We start from the raw sequence: 16114 nt of genomic DNA, 5'->3' as shown, positions 1-16114 counted from the left end.
GCGTCTTTTGGAGCAAAAATTTTTAATATAAGACCCGGTCTTATATTATATTTCATAAGACCAGGTCTTATAGCAAAATAAGAATGAGACTTATATTAATTTTTGCTCCAAAAGATACATTAGAGCTGATGGTCCGGCTAGGTCTTATTTTCAGGGGAACACAGTATATGTACATACATATGCATACATATGTATGTGTGTGTGTATGTGTGTGTGTGTGTTGTGTGTGTGTGTGTGTGTGTTATTATGATACTCATTGTATAGATGAGGAAACTAAAGCTAAAGAGGGTGAAGTGACTTACCCAATGTCCCATGCTGTACAGCTGAAAAATGTAAGAGCTAGGACATGAACCTAGGTGTTCAGGCCTCCAATCACTGCCCTTTTTGTCATCTTCTGCCTCTCTCCTTCCCTTTGCCTCCCCACAGTTTCTTAGCAAGTCCATCAGGACTTCTTAGGAATCACCTGTGTCCTTTCCCAACTGCCTCCCCACAATGAGCCGTGCCATCAACACCCTCTCCTTCACCCCTCTGCCATTTAGGCATTACCAATATATATTTGCATGCTTCTTCATTGGGGTTCCCTTAGAAGCAGACATGGGGACCAGGACCCAAATACATATAGACTATGTGGGAAGTGATGGAGGTGATACAGGAAAGTGGATAAAGCAATAAATAGTGGGTTATCCAGTAGGTTACCACAGTGGGCAGGCTGGGGAGTTCTAGAAAGCAATATAGAAGATGTACCCCAGAATTTTCCCAGGGGAGGGTCAAGTAAGCTGGGACACTCATCCACCAATCCTCATCAGTCATCGGTTGAGGGCTGTGTCCAGGGGTGTTAACCCCCCAACTCTTCCAGCCTGTCATGAAGGAGGGGAGAGGTGGCTTTAGCTGCCAAAGAAAGCCATCGGCTAAGAGACACAGGTCCTGACAGGCAGGGTCCAGCCAGTGGGCACAGAACCGTAAAGAGGTAGGAGGATGTGGGCAGGGCACCGACAGTGTCCGCTACACATGCCAAAGGAGTGCTACCCAAGGAGATGGTGAGCCAGGAGCCTGACAGCACGTAGCAATGCAAAATATCCCTCAATTGTATTTCTGCCCAATTTAGGGTTGCCAAGTTTAACCAAAACCAAGACCAGAAAGAGAGTGCAATACTTGGGACATACTTACAATAAAAAATTATTTGCTGTTTGTCTAAAACTTGAGTATCCTGTACTTCATCTGAAGACCCCAGCCCGATTACCTGGGGCTGTCCCTCCCCCAATTTATGATCTCTTTTTGCCACACCTTTCGCAACCTGCTTATACTATTAAAAATGGAATGAAGGTCAGGCACACAGATCTGGCCATTCTTGTACTCTTATAGTACTTGTAATCATATTAATACAATCAAGTCCTGAAAGATGGTGAAACTGACAATGCTATCAGTATCTAATTGATGTCCCGGGGACCATTATGAAGAAGTCAAAACCCAATTCTCACCAATTTTTATTAATGTAGGTATATAGACAGCCTAGCATAGTGGCTAAAAGCCAGGGTTGTGAAGTCAGACTCCGAGTTCTAATCCTAGCTCTGCTATTTGGTAACCAAGTGATCTCTTTAAGCCTCCATTTTCCTCATCTGTAAAATGGGGATGTAATGGTCCTTACCTAATAGAATATTGTAAAAATTAAATGATATGTTCCAGATAGGGCACTACTGGTTTATTTCAATAAATGTTCACTATTAAAAATTAATAATAATAATAACAAGAAGAGTTTCAGGAGATAAAAATTTAGCAGGATTTTTGGCATTCTGGAGGAGAGGGAAATCTTGTTTACCTCTGTCTTCATGCTGCACAGGAATGCCTCCAGGCAGGCCAGAACTTAATCTGATCACTGCTCCTCATCTAGCTTCAAAATCTGCCCCAAGCTCTGACTCTGTTTCCTAGGGTTGGCTGGAGACCATTCAGAAAGCGACGGTCTCTGAGTGATGGTTCAGAAGCTGGAGGACCCAGGGAATTCCTTCTGAGAAGCTTTGAGGACCCCGCTGGGCATCATTCCCTGCCATACTTGCCTTTAGAAATGTATGGTTCATTGTCAGGCAACTGGTGAGCGCCAGGAGCACTGGCCTCAGGCCTGGGCACTGGGACAGGGGGCCTGTTGGCCAAGTCTATGGAAAAGGCCTCATCGTCATCCACTGTGTGATAAACATCGTCCGAATCAAGGGAGTGAAGCTCCTTCTCCAAACTGGCCATTCCCACGTTGTTGCCTAGAAACACAGCCAAAGGTGACTGAAAGAGGTGGCTGGGAACCCTTTGCAAAGCAACTGAGAACACACTGATGTCACCTTCCTGTGCCCCCATCAGGGCAGCAAAAGGAAGTGAGCACGAGGCTCCGTCATCTCAGTTTTACTGCTGGGATTCAGGTATTCACCCCATTAGACGTAGAACCACCCCCCGGGACCTGGGCAGCAGTGTGAGGGGGGCCCAGAGTCCCCCCCACCAACAGACCCTCGTCCTCAGCAGCAAAATGACTACAGCAAACCCAAACCCTTACTGAGGACTTCCTTTGTGCCGGCGCTGTGTCAAGTGCATTACCCACATTATCTCCTTTGCTTGTATAACAACGCTGTGGAGTCACTACAACCCTTACTCTCATTTTGCAAATAAAGAAACTGGGGACTTGGAAATATAAATAACTTGCCCAGAGTCACTTAGAACCAGACTGGCACCCAAGAAAGCTGGCTCCAGAGGTTGCGCTCTTAACCAGCACGTTATACGTCTTCTTTTGCAACCTTTGTTCTCACTCTGTTTCCCACCGACCAGAAAGATTTAGACCTGAAGCTTACCTCCCACCCTCTGTCCCTGGAGTCCCACAGCCTTCAGGTTTTCTCTGCCTCCTTCCTGGTGACAGGCTGAAATGCTCTGTGCTGCGACCCAAGCAGTGTCCTTTTGGCTTGGGGAATCTCAGTAGACTTGGTTTTGTATGACATCCGCCCCTTACAGATGCCAGCTATATGACCTCAGGCATGTTATATGACCTCTCTGAGCCTGATTTCCCTCTGAGAGTTACTCACAGGAGTACTGTGAGGACAAAATGAGATAATAAAGGGAAGGCACCCAGCTCAATGTCTCCACATAGTAGGTGCTTTCCTTTCCCTTCCTTCTCCTTAGCACCATTCATTCAACACATCTTTATTATATACCTGTTTGAGATACAGGAATAACTAAAGCTTGGGCCTTCCTCCTACGGGATTTCCAATCCAGTATTTATCAAGAATTTTTTTCGTTGCATCTTCTGAGCTGTGGGGAAACTGCTCTTGGCTTCCCTGTGTCCTGTGTCCAGAGGACTCACCAGGCTGGTCCCAACACATCAGAACATTCTCAGTCCCAAGGCTCCGCCCTCAGGAAGTTTCCAATGAATGGAAAAGCCCTCATCTATTTACCTTTGAACATCTTGTACAAAGGCATGACAAAGTTCTGGCGAGGCTTGTCTGGTGCTAACAGAATGAAGTTTCCTGGGAGAGCTGCCTGCCACCTACAGGGTGACTGATTTCCACACTGCCTGTCCCTCGTGCACCTAAGTACTTAATTCTGCCCTTATAGTGTGAAAGCGGTCATAGACAATACTAAATGAATGGGTGTGGCGTGTTCCAATAAAACTTTATTTACAAAAACAGGCAGCTGGCCAGGCTGTAGTTTGTCTACCATTGCCTACAACTTTTCTTTCCTCTTCATTGTCAAAACTACTTTTCCCATCCTGAGTCCTATCCTCTTAGCACCCTCCTTTCTATACCTATTTGATCAACAGACGCCACCATAAATTACAAATGACTGGACAGAGTTACGGAATTACCCAGACATTTTAACAACTTCCACCTTTGAAACCTTCAATAACAATAAGAAAAACAACAATAATAAATCTTTATTGCTGTTTAATGCCTGGCCCTGCTCTGAGGTATAATGTACAGTAACTCATTTAATTCTCACAACATACCCGTACATCTACTTTTACAACTGAGGACACTGAGACCCAGAGTTGAGAAACTTGCCCAAGGTTTTCCAGCTAACTGGGGCAGTAGGGTGTGGGGGGTGGAATTGAGTACAGATAAGAGCCCGTGTTCTCAGCCACTATGAAATATAGCCTCGATTAATAACAGTTGTGTAATATTCCCCTGTATTCTCCTCCTTTACCAGAAAGTAAAGTCTCGAGGACATTGACTGTATCTTATTTTCCTTTGTGTCCCTGCAACCCAATATCCAGAATAGTGCTTTGCTCATAGTCAGTACTCAATAATAAATTTTAGATAAATAAAAATAAACTCGTGCATTTACAAAGAGGTCTTGCCGAAGGTAACTTGTTTATGCAAATGAGTAGCTGCAGTGGTGGAAACTTCTGGATTCCCTGTAACAAGCTGATGGGGGAGCTTATGGGGCTATACAGTACCTTCAATCAAACCATATCCCATGTACATGGCAGCCCACTCCTTGAGTGGAGAAACCCTCATATGGAACAAGGCAATGTCTTACATTTGTTTTTCTTTCCCTCTTCTTGCTTCCCTGCTCACAGCTGCAACTTACCTTCTAAAAACTTGCGGATCATAGAGTCCTTAGTGGTCCTAGAGAAACCGTCTCCAGGGATTGGGTTAGATGTACTGGCCTGAAGCATTTCAACATCTAGAAAGAAAAGGAGACTAAGAGGTTATAAGTTGTTCTTCTAAACAGGCTAGATTTTAGAGATAGACAAGTTTTGACAACCAAAAGTTTCAAGAATTCATTAATCCATTCATCTACCCATCAATGCATCCATGCATCCATCCACTCGGTAAGGATACCCAGTAAGTGTGGAGTACAAAGGACAGCAAGACTCACAACCCTCAGGTCCTTTCCTGGGCCACACGACTCAAAAAGTATGAATGTAGTTTGAAGTTGAAGAGCATACAATCTGGCAAATTTGTACTCTTGAGAAATGTGATATTTAACTGGACCCTAAAGATCAAAGTAGTAAGGAAACAGTATATTTGTGTATAATGATTAGATCGAAATCTTTTTTTCCCTCAAAGTACACTACTCAACTTCAAACTATATATTCTGCCTAAGCAAATGAGTCCCCAGTGATTGTGTGATATGACTTAGTGAATACAACCTCTTGATAATATCAAAGCTCTACTCTTAACACAAGGCTGATATTTTGTTCCCAAAACACGTATTTCAGAGTCATCAAGTAATGGGGCACTGCTGGTTACTCGGGATTGAGTAGAATCTGCTGTGGTAATTGAATGGTTTTCACACACAGTTTTGGTCTCCATGGATTTGTGCTTAACAGTGAAAGAAAGGTCAATGTGCTTCCTCCTTATATACAACCAATTAAATGGGTGACCTAAAAATAGACTTCTTATGTTTTTGAGATGGTACTAATTATGATTCTGAGATGGTACTATGTTGATAGAAATGGCCAATACATTCTTTTAAAGTGTTGCATCATGTTCCATTGTTTAAATTAACCACAATTTATCTATTGTTTTTTGATCCTGCTTCCAATTATTATTTTTTTGCTGTTATAAATAAACAATGTCACGGTTATATATTTTAAAAATTAAGCCCATTCTTTCCAATTTAAATGAACATATCTAGACCTTTTGATGTGGTGGTCCAGGAATGAGCCTGAGGGTTGTGAATGAGACATGAACTTCGGTATCTCAGTGACCTGGGTTCAAGTCCTGGCTCTGGCTCTTTCTAGCTTGTCTAATATTACTGAGCATCTAGATCTCCATCTGTAAAGTGGGGATAGATAACAGTACCTACCTCACAGGAAGACTGTCTGAGCCAACTGTGACAATGCTTATTATAAAATGCTTATCAACAGTGCCAGGCACTAAATATTAATGATTATCATTATCATTATATTGGGGTAACCTACATAGTGTATTGGTTTTCTATTGCTGATGTAACAAACTACCACAAACTTGGTGGCTTAAAACAACATAAATTTATTATCTTATAGTTCTATAGTTCAGAAGTCTGAAATGGGTCTTACTGGGCTAAAATCAAGGTTCTGGCAGGACTACATTCCTTTCTGAGGGTGCTGGGGGAGGATCTGTCTTCTTGCCCTTTCCAGCTTCTAGAGGCCACCTTCATTCCTTGGTACTGGGGCCCTCTTCCTCCATCTTCACAGCCAGCAATGTTGGGCTGAAAACTTGGCTGAACTGAGTTCTATTCATGGTGCCATCTCTGGTCTGTCCTCTGATTTCTTCTTCCATTTTTAAGGACTCTGTGATTATACCGGGCCCACCCCAATAATCCAGGATATTCCCCGTAAGGCCAGCTCATTAGCAACCTTAATTCCATCTGCAACTTTAATTCCCCTTTGCCATGGAATCGAGCATATTCACAGATCAGGGGCACTATTCTGCCTACCACGAGTGGGACCAAATATCAGTGTAGTCAGCCTGCCATGAATTTCTTTCCTATCCTGGGCTGGTGAGGGGAGTAGGGCACAGGGAGTAGGGCACACTCAACAAGCCCGTCGTGTCCACACGTGGACTCAGCAGTCCTGGCCTGCTGTGGGGCTCTGGCTTCCACTGAGTCTCTGGATGTACTACCTGAAAGAAAGTTTCCTAAGAATGATTTTCTTTCCACTTACATTTTAAATAAAATCACTGTTTTTGTACTGAATTGCACATAATCATCTCTGAATTAGACCAGGAACAGCAAGTACATTGGCCTCCGTGTCCCTACTCCAAATCAAAGCAAACATCATCAATCCATCATAGCATTCTTTCTGGCTTCGGACTCCTTCTCAACGCAGCACCCCAAACACTTGACACCAGCTAAGTGACACTGGCACATGAAATGATTTTTAAAATATTATTGCCATACTTATATTAGCAGTAAGTTCTAGGAGTGGCAGATACTACTTTTGTAATAATAAGGAAAAGAAAAACTCCTAATTGCTTGGAGTTAGTGAGTGATAAGACCCTCTCAGACTCTAAATTTGACAACCTCATGTGTATGTACAACCCAGGCATGGAGTGAGTAACACACGAGTGACTGAAATACACAGAAAATTCTGGAGGTGAAGGGACAAAGGACACTCTGTGAAGGAAAGCAGAACAATAACCCTGGATGCTCAGGGTTTGTACTTCAGATTCCTTCACCACTTGTCAGTTAAAAATAAACTGAAATGCACTGAAACCTGCTGGTCTAAGGAGAAAGTGCAAAGTTCTTTCAAAGGAGAGGAAAAGAAAAAAAAACAAGGAGACTCTGAGGCCAGTCTTCTCTGGGAAGAGACAGCTGCAGAGTTACACTACACCTTATTTAAGGAGTCAGTCAGAAAGAACCCATTTCTGGGAAGAAAGAAGCTTGAACAGATGAGAGAAAGCCCAAGCAGGCACTTAATTCGGGAGTGAGTCAAGAGCAGTAATGAATTTGTGAAGAAGCCCATATGATACGCCCCATGGGACATAAATCTAGATCACTTACTGCAGTGGAAACTCCATCCAGATTATGTGTTGTTAATTTAATATAAAACCTAATCTGAGTACATAATACAGTAAAATGTCAGATACTGAGAGACTATTCTTCTGCAAAGGCTTTCAAACCCTGAAAGCAAGCCAAAAGAATTTTTTTCAGCAAGTATATTTGTGGCCAAAAGAGAGCCTCAGAGCCAGAAGCAGCATGATCAGACCTTTGAAGGTAACCTGAAACCTAATTGGTTCTACTTGCACTCCGGTGGGATGGATGCTTTGATTGACCATGTCAATGAGAACTTCCAACCTTCCATACCCTAATGGAGAAGTAATGGGAAGGAGAGAGAGAGAGAGAGAGATGGAGAGAAAAGGAGTGAGAGTCACACACATGCAGAAAGAGAGAGACAGAAAGAGGGAGGAGGCGTGGGGAGCAGGGATAAGGGAGAGACAGAGAGATAGAGAGAGAGGAAAAAAAACAGACAAAAAGAAGCAGAGACAGAGACAGAAAGAATGGCAGTCTGAAATGAGAGGGCTAAGGACTCATTGGCAATGAAAAAGAAGGGGCTACAAATGAAAGGGTTAGGAGAAGCAAAAAGTTTTGTGGATTTCTTATGCAGACAACAAATACCTCAATACGGTACCCCTGGCAAGCACACAGACCCTCTGCCCTGTAGAAATCAGTCTACCGGATGAGTGCATGGTGGGGTGCAGGGTACCATGACTTGCAAAGTCACACACACACCTCCCATTCTCCCCATCTGTAGCTGCCACAATATCCTTTCCTCCATGGCACTGTCATGGTTTGTAGTTTTATATTCAGCTAGTATTTTTGTGTAATATCCAGCTCTACTTCTAGAAGAGAAGCTCTGAAAGGCAGGGATCATGCTGGCTTGTTTACTGACTCTTGGTCACCGGGCACATGACTTAAACACACGAGGAATTCGATAAATATTGTTGAATGAATGAATATGTGAATAAACAAATTAATGCGGAATAAACAAGTAAATACATGGTATGGCGGTGTTTGGGTTTTGTGAAAGAATCTGGGCATTTCTCAAGCTGAGAGAAAAGAAGGGCAACTCAGGCAGCAGAAGCAACACAAGCAAATGTATGGAGACATGAAAGAAAAGGCAGCTTGGAGCAGCGAGGAGCTAGTACCACCCTGAGATGTCCCACACTCCGTCGGGGACATCTAATAGATGTCTCACTACCACCTCCCGGGAAAGTGAAGTCTGCACTGGAACATCAACAAACTGCTCCACATCAAAAAATCTAGGACCGCTCCTTATTTTCTGGCACTCTGAAATTCAAAAAACAGTTGAACACCTATTGTGGACAGCACTGTGGATGGTCTATGCATCCTGAGGCAGGAGGAGGTTACCTGAGAAACATGTACATGAGCAGAGTGCACAGTGATTTGCGTGCAGCGCCCCAAGAAAAGTGTGACCCACAGCTGCGCGGGTCCAGAGGGGAGCAAGACTGCTGGTCGTGGTGGGGATTTTATCTTGTTAACTTTAAAACGTTCCATCCAACATGCTTTCACTAAGTGCCTATGTCCCCAGCACAGTTCTGGTACATCTGGTGGGGCAAAAAGCAATAGAGGTCAGGAAGTACCCTGAGCCTTCCTTCACCCGCTAGGTCAGTTTCAGCCCTGGACACGACAGGAACAGCCCTGCCTAAGAACGAGTTCCTTGCTGGTAAGACCTCATGCCTTGTACCCTGCCCCACTGCCCCTAAAGCATTTCTTGGCTCTATTAGCTAGAGTCTTCCCAAGATGGGAAGCAGAAGGATGGCTGCGACTCAGTGGCCACAGGGAGGGACACTCTTGACAGAAAAGGGTGCAGACAGGGAAGGCAGCATGTTCCAGAAGCAAATCAATAACTTGACAATTTTGCTTACAAATGCTCCTTCAGCTACGCTCAGACCTGACATGGCTGGGCTGCAAGGCCCTTTACTGTGCCCAGTTGTGCCCCCAGCTCTGGAGGAATCCAGCTCGCAGAAAGGGGCTGAATCAGAGAGCTCAGGTGAAGCAAACACTGCTGGAGATGATGTGTTACAAAGACACCAGTTACCAAGGAGGTTGCTAAGAGCTGAGTCAGTTCTCCGCCATATACAAACTAGAGCCACGGAGCCAGGTGGAGGGAGCAGGAATGCAATAGAGAAATTCAAGGCAGGAGTCATCTGAAGCAGAGCAGCCTTTGGTCTGGCAGGGATTAGTGACTCACGTGAGTTTCCAGTTTCTAGTAGGAGATATTACACCTTTCTCCTTTTGCTTCTTTCTCCTACGGAAGACAAACCTCTGAGATATTTAAGCAAAGCTAAATCCACAAGCAGATTACACTGGAAACAGCCAGACAAGGGCCTCCCAGAAATGGCTCCTGAGGCCTCAGCACCCAGAGCCTCAGGCAAGTGACCAGTCCCTGGGTGAGGCTTTCCACACGAAATATATTACCTAAGTCAGAGAACCACCAGGTCCACCGTATCATTCTCTGAACGCAAGATCAGGGGAACAAGAACTAAATGAGAAAAAGATCAGAAGATTGTGAAAACACCCAAAGAGAGGTGTGCCTTGAGTTTTATTTAATGTTTGCGTAAGCCTTAATAAAGACATTTATTTCTTATATAATAAGGTGAGGACGGTGATGGTTTAAATGTGTGGGATCTTGAACAAAAAATTCTCAAGAAAATTGGAAGCAAAGTGGAAAGTCTGACAACAAAGGCATGTAGTTACCACCTGATGGCAGCATTATCTAAACTGAAGACCAAGCGTGTGAGGGCTGTGTGTGTGTGTGCGTGTGTATGTGTGTGTCTGTGCTTTTGGACGGGCATTCACACCAGTTCAGAAGAAGAAAAACTTGGAATGGAATCATAAAATCTCAAGGTCAGAACCCAAAGTTGCTTGCAAGCCTCCCATCATTCAACACGGAATTTCCGTGACAACCTTCCTACTTAGTGGTTGTCTCAGATTCCCTTTGGAGCAGGGAGCCTCGTTACTCTCCCTTATTCAAACTCAAATCAGAAAGAGGCAGATTTGTCCCAACACGATCAGGTGACCTCCAAAGCAGTGGTAAGAAGCTGACCTAAAGCGTGCACTCCATGTTTGTCCTGAGAGCAAGTGAATGAAATGAGTGGGTGGGTGAGTAAACACGATATACCTTAGTATGTTTACTTTCAGCCCCTAGGGTTGAATGCTGACAAAGGTGGCACTGATAAATTCAGCTACTTAGACATTTAGAAATACTTCCTGTCTAAGTGTTTATCCTAGGACTGGCAAACGCAGACCCCAGAAGAAGGGCAGGCTAGGAGAGTCTTTTGTCACAGTGGGGGAGCAGACAGACTTGTCCCCTGAGAATCTGCAGGCCCAGATTCCTGACCCAGTTCTCCCTCGATGGGACTTAAATAAGTTACTGAATCTTGGAGCCTTGGTTCTCTCCCCTGTAAAATAGAGACGATTCTATCTACCAAGCCCAAGGACGATCAGAGGAGATAATAGATGTCAAAAGTATCTGTTGACGTGAAACAACTGGCAGATGTCCCGAGTTACTAATGTGTCGAGTCATGTTGAAAATATGGATCCTAGATTTGTCAGTTTGTCCTCCTTATTTATGAACTACGCTGCCTTCTCTGTTAGAGAGTCGTTGGCAGTAAAACGAATGGTTCTTCCCCAGGTACAAGCTGCTGCTTCTTCTGGCCCAATGGGTGAGTGGTCATTCTCAAGATTAAACCACAGAGACAGAAACACACACCAAGTCATGCCTAGAATCGGAAAATTCAAAGTTTATATGATCTGGCAAATGAAAAATGCCCTGGGTTTTCGGTTCCCAACCCTAATAAAGCAGCCAAATTCTACAGCCTCTTCTTCAGTGGCCTTTTTCTAGTTCCACAGGAACCAGAATCCCCCTGACCCCAAGTAACTTTACAAGTTGCCAACTGGCCACAAACCAGGCCAGCTCCATGGCATTCCACCTCCTTGGGAAGTGCTGGAGAGGCCCACTGTTCCTGCTGTGAGGAGTAATGGGATGGCTGCCTTTCACATTCCCCGAAGCTTTCTACGGATGTGGTGGGGGATTTCATATGGTGGAGCACTCAAGGGGACAGCAGGTGTTCAGGTTCACCAGCAAAGTGGGGGATTCTCCAATTGTTCAATTGTCTCACAGTAAGGTCACAAGGGCAGAATAATGACTGGTCTCTGGCTTCTCAAGTGGGTACCAGTTATTCTCCAAATGTTCTTTTGTGAAGGGATCTCTGTTCCAGATTGGAAAGGACTGTCTTGGCCCCCGTTTTTCTCCCCCAGTACCCAGGAGAGGCCAGTAGCTGAAACATGGTCGATGCTCCAGAAAATGCTTGTTGGGTATGAGGATGTGCAAGGGTAGGGGGCGCCAGCGGCTGTTATGTGAGCTAATACCTGGGCTGCAGAGAAAGGAAGTAGGGCTGCCGCTGCCAAAACAGTTTTTCTGAAAGAAACCAGGACTAAAATTTGTGGTACTCGATGGCAAGTTCTGGCACAGAATAAAGAATATAGTCCTAGAGACAGAGAGACCTGGGTTCAAATCTGAGCTCTATTACTTACTAGCTGTGAGACTTCGGGAAATTTGTGTAACCTCTTCGTGCCTTAGTTTTCTCATTTGTAAAGTCCAGGTTAATAAAAGCATCCTTGTACAGTTGCTTTAAGGATTTAGTGAGATAGAGGATTTGGACAGTGGGGATGACACTCTCTCGCCTCACCTCCCTGCGGGGTCACAGCTCTTTCAGGAAGAGCTTCCGCCAGCACTTCTAATCCTCCCAGTTAGGTGCTGGAAGAGAGCTTCTACCGCATTCCCTCTTTTTCCGTGCTCCCTCAAAGGAGCAGCCGATCTGACTGGTAAGCACCTAACAACCACTAGACCACACCTTTCACATGCTGGGGTTGCAGTGTCAAAGGTGCTGCTGGTGTCAGAACACCTCTGGCACCCTGAAGTGCCCACACTTCCTGTTCCAAGGCACCCCCTCGGTATCTGCTTTTCCATTCATGGATAGGAAAATCAGGCCCACCTCCCTGGGGGCCCAGGGCCCTGCTGTCTTCTTCTCGGGCTGCAAGTTGGCAATACTCAATCTAGTCCATTCCAGAAAGCTCTCCATCAATAAAGCTGATAATATTGATAGGTACTCTGCCTCGTCTTTCTTGAATCTATTGATTAGATCAGAGGGAAGGAGAGCTAAGTCCTAGGCAGTTTCAGAGCGCTTAGCATTTGATAGTAAATGCTGGTAACATATCGAGAAGGCTCTTAGAGGGCCGACTGTGTGGTCCTCCTGCTTCAACCTTGATACGTGCACTTGAAATATAACAGAACTTAGGCCAGTGGTTCTCAAGGGGAGCAGCACTGCCCTCTAGGGGGAGATTGGAAAATCTATGAGAGTGTTTTGGGTTGTCACCGTGATGGACGGACACTACTGGCATGTAGCAGGACAAGGGAGAAAGATGCTAGACACCCTCCAATGTGTCCGACAGCCCTGCACAATGAAGAGGGTAACCATGTCTCTCATGGCTTTTAAATATTTCTTTAGACATACATATAGATAAAAAACCGCTTATGATACAAATTTACACATTTGTGTGTTTGTACATCTCTGGGTATATGTATAGGTATGGATGTGTATATTTTTTCATTTAATATCAAAAGGTACAAAGAAAAATATGGACAAATCACCAAACTATTACAACTGCTATATTGGTTGGGTGGGTAGAGTCATGTGGACTTTTAATTACTCAATTATGTATTACCATTTTGTTTCAAGTTTTTGTAAGAATGTATAGCTTTTGCAGTTGGAAAAAAAATATATAACCAAAAATGAGTAAAATTTGTAATGCAATTTACAAGAAAAATCACGTCCTGGAAATATGATATTTTAGAAATAAGTTTATTCTACATTAATCCAATAAAATCAGGTTACCATTTAAAAAAAAACCTGCTTATAATTTTCTGAGCCTAGAAACTAAACGAATTCATATATAAACACAATTTGTATTTTTGCATGGTTTTAACATACACGGAATTTTCCAGGAGTTCAATTACTATGAAAATAGAGAGGAGAGTGTAAAGAATTGTTCACCATTTAGGAAAATCCAGGCACTGATGCCAACATTATTGGTGGGACCCAAGTCCCCAGTACAACAGATACGTCTCAGTCAGCATTTGAGGCCATGACATTGGCAGTGATTCTCAGTGCAGGTGTCTGCATCTAACTATTTCATTGTGTCCTCATGAGCAGGCATGGCTGAAGAGTTCCTCTCCTCTTTTTTATGTTAGTTCTCTTTTACATTTATAGTTCTCTTTTATACTTTAGTTAGGGTGTATATTTGATTTCTAAAAATTTCAGATGTAGGTAGGTTAGATTACATATAAATCTCATAATCAGCATAGTAAGGGGAGCATGGCAAACGGTTTGCTACAAACAAAAAGGCCTATTGGGACTGACAAGGTTGAAAACCACTGATTTAGTTTCTCGGATAACAAGGCAATGTCTTCATCAGCTCTGACTTCCAGGCCGTTGCTTAAACTATCCAGTCACATAGTAGTCATAGCAGAGGAAGTTTAGAGAAGGATTCTGCTTGTCACAGCACATGGTGACAGATCTAACTTTGTGTAAAACAGGATCTTTACTTCTCGGGGGTAATGTGGGGTTAAGTAGGGACTTCCCCTCCTCCATTCCCCACCCCCTGCCATATGCCAGAATAAGGAAAGCTGTCAGCAAAAAGATGAAGCAGAACGGGGCTGTGCTACTTACATAGGTCTTCAGTGGCAGCTGGGGCGAAGGCAGCCATGGACTCGTACAGCTCCTCGTCACAACCAGGGTTGAGGGAGCATTTCATGAGCAGGTCTGTGGAAAGGTGGGCCATGGACTCATACACAGCATCGGCCTCCTCCCCTTGCATCAGTTCCTCTTTAATGTGACTCTTCAGCATGTCCACAGTTTCCTGAAAGAGACATAGGCACACTGAGACACCCTGGCTTTCTGAGCAGAGTTAGGCCCCTGAATGGGCCCGTGACAGGCAAAGTAAAGGTTCTCTCTGTGTGTACATCTATATTTATTTCCCACCAGACTGAAAGCTCCTTGAGGCCAGGCTCCAAGTCTCTTTGTGTTTGTTTTATGTTTTGTGTTTCTTACCCGAACACTAAGCAGTCATACACTCGATAAACGTCCAATGACCAGAAGATACAAATTTTCACCTTTCTTTTTTATCCTCCCGTTCTTCCGCCTCTCCACCCCGTCACCCTCCATCCCTCACTCCAGTTCAAGCCATTGTTTCTCAGTCTAGTTGTGCAGGACACAGCTCCCTGGTCCATGCCGGTATTACGAGCCTTGCGTTCCCCCCGCTGACAACCTCAGCATTAGGAGGACGGCGCTCCACCCACCTGAACCGCGGGGCCGGCCAAATTTTCACCTTTCTCACGAGCACTTATTATGTGTCAGGTACGATGCTAGGTATTTGCCTATACATTATATGTCATTGTTTCCACCAGGGCTTAAGAAAGGTATAATATTCTCTAGTTCACAGATGAGAAAACCAAAGCTCAGGAAAACCTAGCACCTTACTCAAAGGACTGCAATCCTGGCTTCTGACCTTTCCATTATACCCTAATGGTTCCTCAAAAGGGAGGAAATGTACAAGGGTATAACCCTTACTGACTAGCTACATGGAAATTCAAATGGGATAAACAGGGCTGTAGCTAAGGTGTTTTTGCATTATGTGTAGTCAGAGGTCCCTCAGGAGCCTGATTCACGAGGCCTCGTCCTTCCAGCAGGCGGCTCCAAAGTGCCTAACAGTGCACTTCGCCAAAGTATGTCCCTCGTTTCTATGTCCTGTGTAATCAAGGAGAGATGATCTTGGATGAAATGCCCCGAAGTCAGGCCAGCTGCCCTCTGTCATTCTGCCTCCAGGTGGTTGGGAAACCAGAGGGCTGGCTTCTCTAAAACCTCTGCACAACTTTTCCCTGGTGAGAAATTTTGGTGTTTCACAATCCCGATTTCAGCATCAACCCACAAAAATACTCATTTTCATCACTACCCTGAGAAAGTTAATCTGCCATTGACAGTCTATGTTGGTTTCCTGATAAGACCCAAGGAGTGAACCAGGTGGCAGCTGTGAAATGCTGGAGATTCAACGACTGGCATTTGGTTTTGATGTCGCGGAAAGAGGAAATGGGACATTTCTTAGAGGTCATGAACAACACGTAGGGACAACTGTTTGGTAGCAATGCTAACGATGCATTGGTTGAAGGTGACTACAGTTGGAGAACAAAGATGATATGAGAAATGTGAATCAGATTAACTTCAGTACAAGCTGAAAGTGTATCTTTAAACCTCCCTGCTGCGTAGAGTAAGTAGGATAACAAGCCACAGCTTTCGCATCAAACAAGGTTCAAATCCTATCTCTGCCCTTAGTAGTGTGTGACCCTAGGCACAGTTACTCTGCCTTTCAAGGCCCCTTTCCTCATTTGTTAAAGGGAGATAATAATACTGTCCACTTCAAAGGATTGCGGTGAGGATGAAATAAGATCATGCATTTGCCAATTAAATAAATTCAATAGATAGCACTTATTAACATGAACACTGTGTTATCCTTTATAAAAACTATTGGCATGGAAATGAAACAGTGCCTTTTACACATTTGTGACTTCAGAGTAAAG

The 16114-nt window shown here is 44.2% G+C and overlaps 1 protein-coding gene across 1 annotated transcript in view; it reads right to left on the bottom strand.

The window, feature by feature from the left end:
• PIK3AP1 (phosphoinositide-3-kinase adaptor protein 1) overlaps positions 1–16114 on the bottom strand; it is a 92503-nt gene that overhangs the window by 20035 nt on the left and 56354 nt on the right. The window contains exons 9-11 of the mRNA XM_033130765.1: positions 14211–14400; positions 4558–4653; positions 2052–2246 (exon numbers count right to left, since the gene is read on the bottom strand). Of these exons, the coding sequence (XP_032986656.1) occupies positions 2052–2246; positions 4558–4653; positions 14211–14400 (481 nt within the window). The remainder of the gene's footprint in view (positions 1–2051; positions 2247–4557; positions 4654–14210; positions 14401–16114) is intronic.

The sequence above is a fragment of the Rhinolophus ferrumequinum genome, chromosome 16, assembly GCF_004115265.2.
Source record: "Rhinolophus ferrumequinum isolate MPI-CBG mRhiFer1 chromosome 16, mRhiFer1_v1.p, whole genome shotgun sequence".
Classification (NCBI taxonomy): Eukaryota; Metazoa; Chordata; class Mammalia; order Chiroptera; family Rhinolophidae; genus Rhinolophus; species Rhinolophus ferrumequinum.
The sequence above is the reverse complement of the archived record's forward strand: the minus strand, read 5'-3'. Positions and strand labels throughout refer to the sequence as shown.